The sequence below is a fragment of the Canis lupus genome, chromosome 15 (genome assembly GCF_003254725.2).
Source record: "Canis lupus dingo isolate Sandy chromosome 15, ASM325472v2, whole genome shotgun sequence".
Lineage (NCBI taxonomy): Eukaryota > Metazoa > Chordata > Mammalia > Carnivora > Canidae > Canis > Canis lupus.
This window is the reverse complement of record NC_064257.1, coordinates 17,691,251-17,707,502: the sequence shown is the minus strand read 5'-3', so window position 1 is coordinate 17,707,502 and position 16,252 is coordinate 17,691,251. Positions and strand designations below refer to the sequence as shown.

At 43.9% G+C, this 16,252-nt stretch overlaps 2 protein-coding genes and 1 non-coding gene across 4 annotated transcripts in view; all 3 read left to right on the top strand.

Annotated features, from left to right (window-relative positions):
• Window positions 1-2,828: 2,828 nt before the first annotated feature.
• Window positions 2,829-16,252, top strand: part of CCNB1IP1 (cyclin B1 interacting protein 1) — a 28,599-nt gene continuing 15,175 nt past the window's right edge. The window contains exons 1-3 of one of the 2 annotated variants that reach the window (XM_025439130.3): window positions 2,829-2,975; window positions 9,184-9,357; window positions 15,461-15,556. In XM_025439130.3, coding sequence (XP_025294915.1) covers window positions 15,529-15,556 — 28 coding nt within the window. In that variant the 5' untranslated portion in view covers window positions 2,829-2,975; window positions 9,184-9,357; window positions 15,461-15,528. The remainder of the gene's footprint in view (window positions 2,976-9,183; window positions 9,358-15,460; window positions 15,557-16,252) is intronic. The other variant, XM_049094305.1, reaches the window with a different exon arrangement.
• On the top strand, window positions 11,384-14,166 carry LOC112654552 (ralBP1-associated Eps domain-containing protein 1-like). Its single transcript, XM_049094306.1, is given in 5 exon segments — window positions 11,384-11,927; window positions 11,929-12,503; window positions 12,506-13,561; window positions 13,732-13,938; window positions 13,941-14,166. Coding segments are annotated over 5 exon segments (2,397 nt in total). The 5' UTR covers window positions 11,384-11,400; the 3' UTR covers window positions 13,973-14,166.
• On the top strand, window positions 15,740-15,816 carry LOC112654935 (small nucleolar RNA SNORD126). The gene has a single exon (XR_003133479.1). It is a non-coding gene; the product is annotated as a small nucleolar RNA SNORD126 (small nucleolar RNA).

Sequence of the window (16,252 nt, the reverse complement as noted above, 5' to 3'; positions counted from 1 at the left end):
GTGAAATGTTGTATCTGCAATTTGCTTTGAAGTACTCCAGCCAAAATAATCAAATGAAGCAAACAGACAATTCTTAAATCTAGGAAACTTATGTAGAGGTGTCCATTATATTAATTTTTAAAGATTTTATTTATTTATTCATGAGAGGAAGAAAAAAAGAGGCAGACTCACAGGTGGAGGGAGAAGCAGGTGCCCTGCGCAGAGCGGAATGAGACTGAATTCCCGACCCACCGGGATCACGCCCTGGGCCCCAGGTGGACCCTCAGTTGCTGAGCTACCCAGGTGTCCCTAGATGTCCATTATATTCTATTCTCTGGTTGTCTGGATGCTTAAAATTGTCATAATACATTGAAGATATCTTAGGGGAAAAAATGATGAATTAGTCAAAATACGTGTCACTAAAAAGAAGAGTTAACTGCAAATCAAGACTTCCTATCCTGGTAAGTGAACATTTTAGGTAGTGTTGCTTATAATGTGATATTCCTAAGATTTCCTTACATTTTCTATCATACCATAAGGACGGGAAAAATGGATTAATCAAGCTACTCTGTAAGGTACATGCTTTCTGGGGAAGTCTATCTATTTCAGAAAATAAATATACGAAAAATGGATTTGTGATACCCAAGCAAAAGCAAATAGGCCTTTCCAATAGAAAGGGGTGGCGGTGTTGTCCTGTGCATCCCGGCAGGTGCATGGCGGCTGGTGCATCCTGGCAGGTGCATTCCGGCTGGTGCGTGGCAGGCAGCCGTCTCTGGTGGGTGGGACGCGTGTGGGAACACGGGGGCAGATGGTGCGGCTGCCAGCCCCTTTGCCTTCGCCCCCCGCCCACACCTGAGGGCACCTGCCGCGTGCGTGCTGAGTTTGCTGCAGAACGAGGCTGGGGCCAATTCCACCAATCCCACCAACCTGCTCCTGGCTTCGGTGGGGGAGGTGGAAGCCTGAAGGGGAGCCTGGCCCCCAAGCCTGGTCCCCCAGGGACGGGCAGCCCTCCGAGAGGAGCTTAGTGATGTCCTCATGCACCTGGCAGCATGGACCTGCCCATGGCAGGTGCTCCCCCAGGTGGGCCTCAGCGGCGGCTGTGCCCTCGACTGTGCACACTCGCCCGTGGGGCCAGCTGAGGACCAAGCTGTGCGGCCTGCGAACCTTGGCTGTGAGTCCACAGGCCAGGCCTCAACCTGGAGACAGGGGCACAGCACTTGCCGCTCAGCCTGGCGTCGGAGACACAGAAAGTGGCCTGGCTGTGGAACTTAGTTCTAGCCTTCTTCTAACATCATGGGTTGAGGGGCCCTACTTCCTAAGGTCTGAGGCCCAAGAACCTCCAGAAGACAGCCTCTTGGTATTTTGGCTCTCAACGAAGGTTTTAGTCGGCTAATAAATAAATAAATATAAAATATAATAAAATAGAAAGGAGTTCTCCTTATGACCAATTTGGGTTTGTATCACATTGGACTGAGCAACTAGCATCCACACCCTGATAAGAATCGTTTAGTTCGTATACAAGATCTTGCAAACCTCAAATGGCTGAAACAACCTAGCAATAGGTGCGATCTTATTTTCTTTATTTGGCTTCCAAGAAGGTATAGAAGTAGTATCTAAAAACATTTCTGGAAAAAAAAAGGAGAAAGAAAAAAAAAGAAAAAAAGCATTTCTGATATCTCAGAATATATAAAATATGTGGGAGAAATAGCAGGAGCAGAAGAAAAATGAAGAAGAAAAGGGAGGAGGAAGAGAAGAAAAGAAAAGGAAAAAGAAGGCATAAAAATCTTAATAATTGGGGGCATCTGAGTGGTGCAGTTGGCTAAGCAGCCAACTCTTGGTTTTGGCACAGGTCATGATCAAGCTCAGGGTCATGGGATCCAGCCTGGAGTGGGGCCCTGCACTCAGTAGTCTGCGTAGAGTTTCTTTCTCCCTGTCCCTCTGCCCTACCCCATCCTGTGCCCTCTCTCTCTCTCTAACTCTCAAAGAAATATATTAATTAACATTTTTTCTTTTATTTTTTAAAAAAGATTTTATTAATTTATTTGACAGAGAGCGCGAGCGAGCAAGTGAGCAGCAGGCAGAGGGAGAGGCGGAAGCAGGCTCCTTGCTGAGTAAGGGGCCCACTGGGGGACTTGATCACAGGACCCTAAGATCATGACCTGAGATGTTTACTGACGGAGCCACCCAGGTGTCCTAAACATTTACAGAATGTAAATATGAGTTCACTGCTTGGTCTTGTAATCGTTATGATATTTTTTGTATATTTTTCACATATAGACTAGCAATATTCCTATTGCTCTGGCATCATAAATTTGTTCGACTTCTGGGAAACGAAACGGTAACAAAGTTTTAGAAGACTCGCAGAGCCTGACCAGTGGGGAAAAAAGGGAAGAGGTGTTATCATGGGTACTGATGGGATAAGATGGGAAGAGGAAGGGGTTCCAGGTGCAGAGAAGGGAAGAACCGGCTGAAAACCTGAAGAAAGATTGTGACTAAGGCAGAGGTGTAATATTTATCCCAGGGGTCTCAAGGTCAGGGACTTTATGCAAGAAGATGAGTCCTATGGAAGAATGAAAGTGGGGAAGAGATAAAGAGAAATATTAGGCGCACAGGAGGTCTCATCAGAGTCACCTCCGCAGGAGGTGACTAGAGCGGGGGATGAGGAAGGAGGTTTCTGCAAAAGGGTGATTTGGGGGGAGATTTGTTTGCTTTCTTTAGCTTTTTTTTTTGGTTTTGATTATAATGTTAACATCAAGAATCGGGGATAGCGGGCTAATAAATCTGTGATATGGTATGATCTTCGCATCATTTGCTACCTGTAGTTATAACTGACCTGAAGTCTCCCATGAATTCAGGGTGCGCATGGAGGAGGGACATGGTCTCCCGACGCCTTACTAAGAAAAACATGCCTCTCTATTCCCCCAAATCATCCCAAAAGACTTAAGGCTTCGGGGAGGGACAGCTTGACTCCCACATCCATCCCAAAACACAGTCTGGTAAGTTCTTGACTCCATTGCTTTTCACTCACATGATGTGGCTGTGCTACCTTATGGTGCTGCAATGATGATCTTGTTCAAGTAGATCATTGCACAGGTCAGTAAGGTTCTTTGAGGACAGATGATCCCACTAAGTGGCCCAAAAGGTCCTACTTAGAGCAACTCAGGCTCCACATTTTTTAATGCTCTCTTGCAGGATTGTAGAGTCAGCTGATTTCAGCATCTGCAACCCGGTGGATCCAGGACCCAGATTCTTCATTCCCCACTTTAGAGATGGGCCAGCCTTTCCTTTTTAACCCTTAAAATACATCTCTGTCTTTGTATGTAATCTTGGTGTTCCAAAGCCCTTTACTAAAGTTGTTCTTTTCACAATGATTTCAGAGAGCCCTACGTTCATCTTTCTGGCTTTCCAGAATGATCCACTCGTATCTCTTACTGCAGAGGAAGAAAATCTGCAGTGTAGGGCAGCCCGGGTGCCTCAGCAGTTTAGCACCTCCTTCAGCCCAGGGCGTGATCCTGGAGACCCGGTATCGAGTCCCGCGTCGGGCTCCCGGTGCATGGAGCCTGCTTCTCCCTCTGCCTGTGTCTCTGCCTCTCTCTCTCTCTCTCTCATGAATAAATAAAATCTTAAAAAAAAAAAGAAAATCTGCAATGTAACCTTGCCACTATTAAGAAGCAGGAAATTATGGGTAACTATAGGTCTGTAATCACAAAATTTAGGAGCAGAAGCTAATTTTCATTGATTTACTTGTATCTAGAAAAAATTATATGATATGTAGATGAATTAATTACTATATAATATAATAGTATATTAGTAAACTCATGCAAGTGGTTACTTACTTTTTCCTGTTCTGTCTATATAAGAATGAGGAATGAGCAAAGAAGGAAGGATCCCATGAATTGAGCATGTACTATGACCGGTCATTATGCTAGACTCTATCATATATTTGTATGTTAGGGACGTAGGTATTACTATCCCCATGGTACAGAGGGGAAAATTGAGTCTCAGAGAGTTTAAGAAATTTATTCCAGATCGCGCAGCTAGAAAGTTTCTTGGAAACTATCACAACTTGTGTGAAATGTCCTAGAATACCCCTGTGCAGCACCTTGAAATAGAGATGTTCTTTTTTTTTTTTGAAATAGAGATTTTCATCTGCTACTCTAAGGGAACCTTCGTAGAGTCCCTGGCAGGGTCTGAAAATTAAAGTGACAGATGAACAGGAGAAAAACATACGGATTTCACTGAATTTTTAATTTACATGGGAGCCTTTGCAAGAGAAGGAAGCCCTGAAGAAGCGACCCGAGCAGGAAGCTTTTATATCTTTAGATGGAGCACTGGTAAATTTGTGAGGAACTGAGAAAAGACAAAGGAGTTTGAACTAGTGATAGTCACGATGCAGAACGCTGAGAAGGTAGGGGCTAGTTGAGGAAGGGGTTATACCTTGGATGTTCCCGCCAAGCCTGAAGCCTTAGTCACGGCCTCTTTTATTCATAGGTCTATTAGCTGGAATAAGGCCCTGGAGGGAAGTTCTGATGGGAACGGGTCTAGGTCTAGGCCGGGCGTAATGAAACCTGTTGCTTTGCACAAATTCCCCACTTTGAGGTCACAAAGATTAGGAAATTATCCTAAGGAAATGAAAGTCATTGACAGTAGGGCCACCTAAACCGGGACAAGGACACACAGGAGTCCACTTGTGATAAGCACATTAACTCACAAGGAAACTTGGTTTAAAAGTTCAGTCTAAAAGCAGTGCCTCACTGTTCCCTGGGGTCAGGGCAGTGAAGGGGGCTTGCCTCCCGAGGGCCTTTCAAGGTAGAGGAGGAGGGCGTCCCTGTAGCTCCTTAGCCCGTCAGGTGGAGGCCACTTCCCGGGGCCTCCGGTCTCTGCTCTTGCTCCCCCCACGGGGAGGCGGGCTGCTGAGCCTGCACTTGGTTTGGCTCCCTGGTTGTTCGGGACTCCTCTGGCCCTTGAACCCTGCGTCCTGGCGAGCCCTGGCGCGGGCAAGGGACCCAGAAGCCACAGGCTGTGCCTCCTGTGGAGGAGCCCGGCTCCTGGAGGTGCCCGGCTTCATTCTGCTTGAAGGGACAGTGCCGCTAGTGTCCCAAGGCTGTTTCCACCCCTGCCTCCCCGGGTGAGAGGCTAGACCTTGGGAGGAGGCTCAGGCCAGTGCACCTCACTTCCTTTGTGGCCGTGGGGCCCAGGGCCTTGCTGGATTTGTGGGGGGCTGCAGCAAATGTTCTTTGCCCTGGCCTTTGCTCCGAGCATTTCCACTTCCTTGGTGAGCCTAGGCCACCACGTCTGAAGTTTGATGATTTTAGTGACCCTAAGAGGAGCTCCCAATTTTAATGTCACCACGGTAGTGAGGGTGCCCTAAAAGGCCTAAGAAATACTAAACAAAAATCAAGGGCCTTAGCTCAGGCCAAGCCTGAGTCACATACTGGCGTCACAGTTGACTCCTCCAGTGACCTTGGGTGAGTCCATAACCGTTACGAGGCTCTGCTTTTGAAAATCAAGATATATGAAGGCCAGGTATTAAAATAAATGTTTGATACCTTCTAGAAGTAAATGCTACATTTATTTTGCGTATCTTTTTTTGAAAAGATTTTTAAGATTTTATTTATTTATTCATGAGAGAGAGACACAGAGAGAGGCAGAGACACAGGCAGAGGGAGAAGCAGGCTCCGTGCAGGGAGCCCGACGTGGGACTCGATTCTGGGTCCCCAGGGTCACGTCCTGGGCTGAAGGCAGCGCTAAACGGCTGAGCCACCAGGGCTGCCCCTATCTTTTTTCTTATAAAAACTTTTGCCTAGTGACCTTGAGTGTAAATTGATTTCCATTTTTCTCCTTGATCTACATCAGTTTGAATCTCTTCTCCCATCTGTAGATTGTCTTGTAGTTTTGTTAACTGTATCCTTTGCTGTGCAAAAGCTTCTTACCTTGATGAAGTCCCAATAGTTCATTTTTGCTTTTGTTTCTCTTGCCTTCATGGATGTGTCTTGCAAGAAGTTGCTGTGGCCGAGTTCATAAAGGGAGTTCCCTGTGTTCTCCTCCAGGATTTTGATGATTCTTGTCTCACATTTAGATCTTTCATCCATTTTGAGTTTGTCTTTGTGTCTGATGTAAGAGAGTGGTCTAGTTTCATTCTTCTGCATGTGGATGTCCAATGTTCCCAGCACTATTTATTGAAGAGACTGTCCTTTCTCCAGTGGATACTCTTTCCTGCTTTGTCGAATATTAGTTGACCATGAGTTGAGGGTCCACTTCTGGATTCTCTATGCTGTTCCATTGAGATTTGTTCCAACTCTCTGGAGAAAGTCCATGGTATTTTGATAGGGATCGCATTGAACGTGTAAATTGCCCTGGGTAGCATAGATATTTTCACAATATTAATTCTTCCAATCCATGAGCATGCAATGTTTTTCCGTCTCTTTGTGTCTTCCTCAATTTCTTTCAGAAGTGTTCTGTGGTTTTTAGGGTATAGATCCTTTACCTCTTTGGTTAGGTTTAGTCCAGGTATCTTATGCTTTTGGGCGCAATTGTAAATGGGATTGACTCCTTAATTTCTCTTTCTTCAGTCTCATTGTTAGTGTATAGAAATGCCACTGACTTCTGGACATTGATTTTGTATCCTGCATCAGTTTGAATATAATATAATGTTATTCTAACGGGCAGAGGTGTGACAGAAATAAACTAGTGGGTGGAATGTGGTAATAGATGGTTGTAGATATCTCATAATCCTTATAATTCTCAAGCTTTATTGTTAATTTAATGCTATGGTTCAAAATTAAAAAGGGACCAAAGTGTTATCACCAAGTCTCCTACGCCACCTAATTCCCCTCCCCAGGAACAGCATTAACAGTTTCTTATGTATCCTTTCTGAGATATTTTATGTAAGTATAAGCAAATACATGCATTTCACCCTCCTCTCTTCTTTACATACTCTAGCAGGTATTTTTTCCCAGTTAAGATTTCCAAATTGGGGGAAAAAAAAAGATTTCCAAATAAGTAAATAAAGAACATCCACACTTTTTTAAAAAAATATTTATTTATTTATTTGAGAGAGAGAGAGAGTGAGTAAGTATGAGCAGAGTGGGGAGAGGCAGAGGGGGAGAAAAGCAGATTCTCCACTGATGCAGGCTCCATCCCAGGACCCTGGGATCGTGACCCGAGGCTCAAGGCAGATGTTCAACGGACCGAGCCACCTGGGCACCACCATCCACATTCCTTATAATGGTTATACAGCAATCTAATGTATGTGCATACCATGATTTATTTAACCTTTATTGTCAACATTTAGGTAGTTTACAGTCTTGTTGTTTGCCCCAAAATGAGTGTGCATGTCAGTTGTCACATGTGACAGTTCAGGTGGGTTTTGATATATTGTTTATCAGGACTCTAAATGTGCAGTTCTTCCCTTTACATATATTTATTTTGTACACAATGATGACTAGAAACCAACCAGCACCATAAATATCTTGACTGAGCAATAAAGGATTTTCTATAAAAAGCAAAACCGTGTTTATGGCTTTTATGTGAATATACCTTAGCCCACTTCAGTTTAGGTAAGGAATGGTTTATTTTGCTGTGAGCATGTATCTAATGTTGAGAAAGAATGGCAGCAAGAACCAGAGAAACCACATGGTTGTGTTCACCAAGGGCAGAAGGGGCATGTTCCAGGGGTTACATAGCAAACTGTGTTGGATAGCTTCCCGAAATTATGGTGTTGAGGGGGTAAACTTGTATTTTAGCATTAAGTTAGGGAAAATGGTAATTTTTTTGGGATGTAAACATGCAAAACGAGCTTTTGGGAATCCCACTAAAGGTATAAATATATATCTTTTTCTTTTAGGTCTTAGTCTTTTTTTTTTTTAAATTTATTTATTTATGATAGTCACAGAGAGAGAGAGAGAAAGGCAGAGACACAGGCAGAGGGAGAAGCAGGCTCCATGCACCGGGAGCCCAACGTGGGATTCAATCCCAGGTCTCCAGGATCGCGCCCTGGGCCAAAGGCAGGCACTAAACCGCTGCGCCACCCAGGGATCCGTAGGTCTTAGTCTTAAAAGACTAAAATCATGTCTTGTGAAACAACCAGTTTTCCAATTAGAAGTATCTCGGATTTGGAAGGGCCTTATGAGGGGTATGAATGACTTTCTTGGCTTCAAGATTATTTTGAAAAGTGAAATTGTTTGGCGGAGTATCTGGGTTCCTACTCTATTAGCTGGTTGAGCTTGGACACAATAATAAAAACAGCACATTAAACATTTAACTTACTAACTACATGCAAGCTACTGTGCAAAGTATTTTATGTTTATTTTACCTCATTTAATCTTCCCAACAGTCCTAAGGTAGGTGGTATTTGTTTTCATTTTAGAGAAGGGGAATCAGAAGCTTAGAGAAGTTGCAAATATGCCGGGGAGTCAAAGATTCAAATCCAGTTTTGTCTTGACTTCAAAATTCATTATCTGGGGCGCTTGGGGGGCTCAACAGTTGAGCGTCTGCCTTCGGCCCAGGGTGTGACCCCAGGGTCCCAGGATTGGTCCTGCATCGGGCTCCCTGCATGGAGCCTGCTTCTCCCTCTGCCTGTGTCTCTGCCTCTCTGTGTGTCTCTCGTGAATAAATAAAATCTTGAAAAAAAAATTCATGATCTTAACCACTAGGCTGCCTGCCATTTAGTCTTCAAACCTTGCTTGCTGACCTATAAAATGGAGATGACATAGTATTTGCAAAAATGAGGTAAATATAGAAAGTGCTTTATAAGTTCTGAGATGGACCAAGTATTATGAAATAGGTAAAATATCAAGTTAACCGAGTAGTGGTGTTATTGCTTCTTCTATCCTCATTTCAAGTTATTCTTTCCCGCTGTTTTGACCTGAAGCGGTCAGATACTGTGTTTTCCTTTGTTACACGAGCAGTGGGACTGGGGCTGCGTGAAATTCTGTTCTCTTGGCATGAATGAGCTGCATGGTTCTGCATTTCTGGGGAGTTTCTGAGCTCCCCACTTTTATTTTCTAAATGCTGTGAGTGGATTCCTCCTGCACTGAGAGCAGTATCTAACATAGTTGACCATGCACCGCGCCGGAAGCAAAACTTGGAATCTGTTCTGATAGCAGCGCCTTATAGGGCCATCCCTAAAAGAAAACTCCGCCAAGTGATGATTCAGCATTTATTTCCTATATGAAGTTCTGTATTGTTTTCCTTTTGCTTCAGGTTGAGGATAGAGTCCACAGAGGAAGGCAGGCCTGGGTCCTCAGAGGCCTGCGTGCCAGCCCCGAAGAGGCACATGGAAGCATCCGCAACATTACCGTAGACTCCCCGCCAACCAAGTGGGCTTGGATTCGGACATTCTCAGTGGGGATGGTCAGAGGCTGATGGGACCATAAAGCAAGTATTTGAGCTTTGACTACGATAGGCCTTAGTGTTCTCTGTGTCTCTGTGTCTCTTAGTGTTATTTGTGTCTTTTCTAGTGAAAAAAGATAGGTTCTTTGAGTTACTGGTGTATCGCATAATGCTAGACACAGCAAGGGCACGGAGTCATCGGCGTGGAACCGAGTAAAACTGAGCAGTAGTAGTAATCTTAGGAACGTCAGATGATGGGTATTATCCATTTGTCGTTTGTGTAGACCTTCGCATATGTAAAATGTACATTTTGGCCATGAGCATTAGCACTTAGTAGCATTTACCTCTCATAGGGAACAAAAGGAGTGGGTCATTGATAGTTCTTGGGGTATTTACAGAATATTTATTTGAGCTCCCTAAATGCTCAGTACATATGAAGTGGTTTCATGTGGCTGAAGCACAGCTAGAACCTGCAGGGAGCAGCACATCGTGGGAGAGGTGTCGTAGGCTTCACATCAGGATTTAGGTCTTACGCTTCAGCTCACGTGCCAAGGATGCAGAGACCAGAGCTTTTGCAACCGAGGTTGTTTGTGAGGTGGTTCGAATTGAGACGTTGCACCTTTAGATACAGAATTGTTCTCCTGTGAGGAGATCATGGAGTTTCGAGGTAGACATTGTTAAAACTGCAGGAACCTGGCACTTCAGGCCTTACTTCCTGTCTATGTTCCCTTATTAATTAATTGAATAGGCGCTCGTCCGAAAACCACTTACGTAACGAAAGCATTATTCAACTATAGGATGGGAGTTCAACTAACACTTTGATTATGTGTCTCAAGTACTTAAAACACCTCACTCTTTCTGACCTGAGCTGGCACAGCGTTCTCATGATCTGCCAAAACAAACCGTCTTCTGTAGCTCCGCCTCTTATTTTGCATAGGAAGTGGCATGGAGAAGTAAAAATTGGGGAGTTTTGACAGAACTGGATTTCTGTCCTAGCTCTTAATAGCTAGGTGGCCTTGGGAAATTTATTTAACTTCTCTGAGCCTCAAGTTTCCCTGGAAATATGAGACTATAAAGTTTGAGTGAAATGATTTCTATAGTTCTTGACAGATTGTAGGAATTTTTAAGAATGGTAGCTACTACTTCCTTTCTGTCAGCTTACTTTAGTTGTATTCCTTTTTTTTTTTTCTTAAAGATTTTATTGACTTATTCATGAGAGACACACAGAGAGAGGCAGAGACACAGGCAGAGGGAGGAGCAGGCTCCACACAGGGAGCCCGACTCCGGACTCGATCCCGGGACCCGGGGGTCACGCCCTGAGCAGGAGGCAGACGCTCAACCGCTGAGCCACCCGCGCGCCCCTATACTGATCCTTTAAGGCACTGCTGTCCAACAGAACTTTCTGTGATGACGGAAATGTTCTCTAGTTGTATTGTTCAATTTGGTGCCTATTAGCCACACTGTGGCTGTTGGAGCAATGACAATGTGACTGGTGTGACTGAGGAATTTAATTTTTAATTTAATTTTAATGGCTGAATGTAGTGTTATCTATTGGACAGTGCAGTTGTTTTTTTTTTTTTTTCACTTGTGATGAGAGCTTTTAAGATCTCTTAGCAACTTGCAACTATACTATACAGTATTATTTTAAGTGTCATTTTAAAGCTCATTCAAGACCTGTACCTTTTTTCTTCATGAAGACTTCTGTGCCCAATGATTCTTATTCTATCACTTATTTGGTACTTCCCATGGACAGTAATTTTCTTTTTTTTCTTCTTTTTTTTTTTTTTTTGGACAGTAATTTTCATGAATCTTGTCTTTCTAGCTCCATCGTATCTGCTATTATGGATTTTTAAATTTTCACACTGCTGTATCACACTGCTGTAACACAAACATGATAAAAATATAGTTGTAGGCTCGCGCGCCCCCCCGCGCGCCGGAGGCGGGGGCTCCGCGCGGCTTCACGGGGCGAGGAGGAAGCCGGGGCGCGCTCGGCTCCTGCCATCCTGGGGTCGTGGGGCCGGCCCCGGGTCTTGCATGCGGGGCGGGGCGGGGCGGGGCGGGGCGGGGCGGCGTGAGCTGGAGGCGAAGATGGAAGGCTTAACGCTGAGCGATGCGGAGCAGAAATACTACTGGGATCTCTTCTCCTACTGCGACATTGAGAGCACCAAGAAGGTGGCGGCCAACGGGCGGGTGCTGGAGCTATTCCGGCCGCGCATGCCCAACGACGTGATCCTCCAGATTATGGAGCTTTGTGGTGCAACGAGGCTTGGTTACTTTGGAAGAAGTCAGTTCTATATTGCTTTGAAACTTGTAGCTGTTGCCCAGTCTGGTTTCCCTTTAGGAGTGGAAAGTATAAATACAGTAAAGGACCTTCCTCTGCCAAGATTTGTTGCTTCAAAGAATGAACAGGAATCTCGCCATGCAACCTCATATTCTTCAGATTCTGAAAATCAAGGCCCTTACTCTGGTGTAATTCCACCACCACCTGGCAGGGGGCAAGTGAAAAAGGGATCTGTAAACCATGATACTGTCCAGCCTCGTACATCTGCAGATCAGCAGGAACCTGCATCTCCAGTAGTTTCACCCCAGCAGTCCCCACCAACTTCTCCACACACGGAGGAAGCACAGCCGTCACCCCAGTGGGGGAAATAGCGAGAGGCCTCTTGCAGGACCTGGACCATTTTGGTCTCCCTTTGGTGAAGCACAATCAGGTTCTTCTGCTGGTGATGCAGTGTGGTCAGGGCATTCTTCACCTCCACCGCAAGAAACTTGGGTCAGTTTTGCAGATACTCCACCAACCAGTACTCTTTTAACCATGCATCCTGCTTCTGTCCAGGACCAGACAACAGTACGGACTGTAGCATCATCTACCGCTGCCAATGAAGTTTGTAGGCAATCCAGTAGTTATGATGATCCCTGGAAAATAACAGATGAACAAAGGCAGTATTATGTAAATCAATTAAAAACCATTCAGCCTGATCTAAACGGATTTATTCCAGGATCTGCAGCTAAAGAGTTTTTTACAAAATCAAAACTTCCTATTCTTGAACTTTCTCATATTTGGGAACTTTCAGACTTTGATAAAGATGGAGCATTGACACTGGATGAGTTTTGTGCTGCTTTTCATCTGGTAGTTGCTAGGAAGAATGGCTGTGACTTACCAGAAAAACTCCTTGAAAGCCTAATGCCCAAATTGATTTGGAGGACTCAGCAGATGTTGGAGATCAGCCAGGTGAGGTAGGTTATTCAGGCTCTCCTGCAGAAGCACCTCCAAGCAAGTTACCATCAATGCCATCACTAAACCAGACTTGGCCTGAGTTGAATCAGAGCAGTGAGCAGTGGGAGACATTTAGTGAACGCTCTTCAAGCTCACAAACTCTGACCCCATTTGATTCTAACATTGCACCAACTGATCCTGATACTGCTATTGTTCATCCAGTTCCCATTCGTATGACTCCAAGCAAAATCCACATGCAGGAAATGGAACTGAAAAGAACTGGCAGTGATCATACTAATCCCACTAGCCCATTACTGGTGAAAACATCCGACCTGTCGGAGGAAAGTAAGATAAATTCATCAGTGAAATTTGCTTCTGGAAATACTGTAGCAGATGGGTACAGTAGTTCAGATTCTTTTACTTCGGACCCAGAACAGATTGGAAACAACGTAACTCATCAAAGGTCTCATTCAGGAACATCTCCTGATAACACTGCACCACCACCTCCTCCTCCAAGACCACAGCCTTCTCATTCTAGATCATCATCTTTAGATATGAATCGGACCTTTGCAGTCACCACAGGACAACAACAGGCTGGAGTTGTTGCCCATCCTCCTGCAGTGCCTCCAAGACCACAGCCCTCACAGGCTCCTGGTCCCGTTGTGCATCGCCCAGTGGATGCTGATGGCCTGATAACTCACATTAGTACCTCACCTCAGCAGATGCCAGAACAACCAAATTTTGCAGATTTCAGCCAATTTGAAGTATTTGCTGCATCAAATGTAAATGAAGAACAAGATGATGAAGCTGAGAAACATCCAGAGGTCTTGCCGGTTGAAAAAGCTTCAGATCCTGCAAGTTCTCTTCGAGTTGCCAAAACAGATAGTAAAATTGAAGAAAAGACAGCTGCTAGTGTTCCCGCCAATGTGAGCAAAGGCACAACACCTCTCGCTCCACCACCTAAACCTGTTCGAAGAAGATTAAAATCAGAAGATGAATTAAGGTCAGAAGTTGACGAACAGGGATCCCTGGGTGGCGCAGTGGTTTGGCGCCTGCCTTTGGCCCAGGGCGCAATCCTGGAGACCCGGGATCGAATCCCACATCGGGCTCCCGGTGCATGAGCCTGCTTCTCCCTCTGCCTGTGTCTCTGCCTCTCTCTCTGTCTGTGTGACTATCATAAGTAATTAAAAAAAAAAAAAAAGTTGACGAACATACGCAAAAGACAGGTGTCTTAGCTGCTGTGCTTGCTTCACAGCCTTCTATTCCTAGGTCTGTTGGGAAAGATAAGAAAGCAATTCTGGCATCAATTAGACGCAATAAGGAAACCAACACAGTTTTGGCCAGATTGAACAGTGAATTGCAGCAACAATTAAAGGATGTTCTTGAGGAGAGAATTTCTCTGGAAGTTCAATGGAACAGCTTCGACCATTCTCTCACCTATAAGCCAATTGCCGTTAACTGTGAACATACCTATTTTTAAGCAGTTTTGGGTTCAAGCCAATTTGGAGACCCAAACATTCAGCTCACTGCTTAATTCAACGTTAAATTTTATGAGTCTGTTTTGCCCTATATGTTCACCTGTATTTAAGTATCTTTTATTTTTTAATTTCAACAATAAAAGGGTCAGGATGACTTTTCCTGGAGGAAAAAAATATAGTTGTAATAATAAAAATAATAGAAATAATAATAAAAAATATATAGTTGTAATAATTTTAGTAAGTTTTAAATTACAATTAAATGTAATAAAAGAAAAAAATTAAAAAAATGTAATACAAGAAACTTCCTAGTTAGCAATTTGGTGAATGGGGAATAGTCTGAAGGTTGCCTGCAGTGATGAACAGCCTGTAGATGACTCTCAAGTGTTGAAGATGAAATCACGCTTTTTCTTGTATCGCCATCTTGTGGCCAGCTTGGGCTCCAAATGATGCCAATTCAATTGGCTCCAAATGATGCCAATTCAATTTTGCTGTCAGAGGAAGGTTTTCTTTAGTTTATTGTAATAAATTTTTACCAAGAGTAAAGGTTAAATACAATTAGCATTGGCTGAAATGAAATTAATACGTGCTTTGAAAAAAAAAGTATTTTATTTTTTTTAAAGATTTTATTTACTTATTCATGAGAGACCGAGAGAGAGAGAGAGGCAGAGAGAGAAGCAGGCTCCAAGCAGGGAGCCCGATGTGGTTCTCAATCCCAGGTCTCCAGGGTCTCCAGGATCAAGCCCTGGGCCAGGGCCAAAGGCAAGCGCTAAACCGCTGAGCCACCCAGGGATTTCCCCCCCTGGGAATTTTAAAGTAGGCTCCACACCCAACGTGGGGCTTGAACTTGTAACCTCGAGATAGAGTTGCATGTGCTACTGACTGGGCAAGTCAGGGCCCTAGATTACCTTTTTATTTATCTTATGAATTTATGGCTCCTTCCTTTTTTTTTTTTTAAGAGGATTCTGTGGGTACAGGGTTTTCTGTAGTTACCAACCCTGTGCACTTGGTGAGGTTCGCAGCATCCCGTGCCATTTGTGCCCTGTGTCTCTGAATTTGCTCCCACAGCTGCTGAGCTCTAGCTGCAGCCAGCACGTGGCTCCTTCCTCTTCCACACCTATTCTCTTCCTGTGAGACTACTAACTTTGTAATCTTTCAGAGTTTAGTTGGACTTACTGCACAGTTTTACCCAAACTTTTAAATTTATAGGAAAAGCTGAGCTTGTGTAAGAAGTCCTGCTCTAATGTAATATTGAGCTTGGGCATTTTATGACAATCTCCAAATAGATGGGTCACTTTATAGTATTGACTGTAGGTTCATATAAAGAATGAAGTTTTCCTTGAGGTTAATTTTCTTTGAGGCTATAGGGTTATGACTTGGGAGTAGATTAGTGTGCCTTCGGGTCATGTGATAATGACCTTTATTTATTTATTTACTTACTTTTCATTTTCCATAGATGATACATCTGGAAAGAAGATGCTCCGGTAGTTAGTTGGTAGATGGCGTAGTTCAACTAATTCCCAGATGGAAGTTGATTCATCTGTTACCAGAAGTAAGTGCAAAAGAAAATTATTTTTACTTCATTTGGATTTCTAGTCACCTGCTGTTTCAGGGCTCAGTGTTCTTAGTGGTTGGAATTTGATAGTTTGAAAAAGCCTTAGTTCTCACCCCACCCCTTGGTTATCTTGGTTGAGATGAGGAGCCAGTGGTGGTTTGCCCTTCATCGGTCACTCGCAGTTTGCCATGATGAAATGCATGGTGAGTCCGTGTTTCAGCCGATCACCCTGGTCAAACACATGCTCTGAGCAGACTAAGGCTAGGGCAAACACCGGAGTTGAATTCTGCTTCTTGGGATTCTTACTGGGATTTAGCCCTCAGGCTCAGGTAGTTCTTAAATCTTTGAATTTTGGATCCGATACTACAGCACTCTGTTGTGCTGTGATCTTTTGTGCTATCTTCTTGAGATGGATAGAACCAGGGTCAAGAATCCTCCATCTAAACATCCAAACACCACAGAAAAAGCACTGATGACTGGTATAATCCTATCAATCACTTTATTTGGCAGTTTTAAACTTACCACTATTTTATTAATCTATCTGTAAGATCAAGAGAATCCCAGAGTTGGTTGAATCAATTTTGTCAAGATCATAGAAATGTGACGATACAGGTTTATTTTTCTTGAAATGGAAGGGTATTCATGATACATTAAGTTAAAAACTAGTTATAGTGCAGTATGTGTAATCCTTTT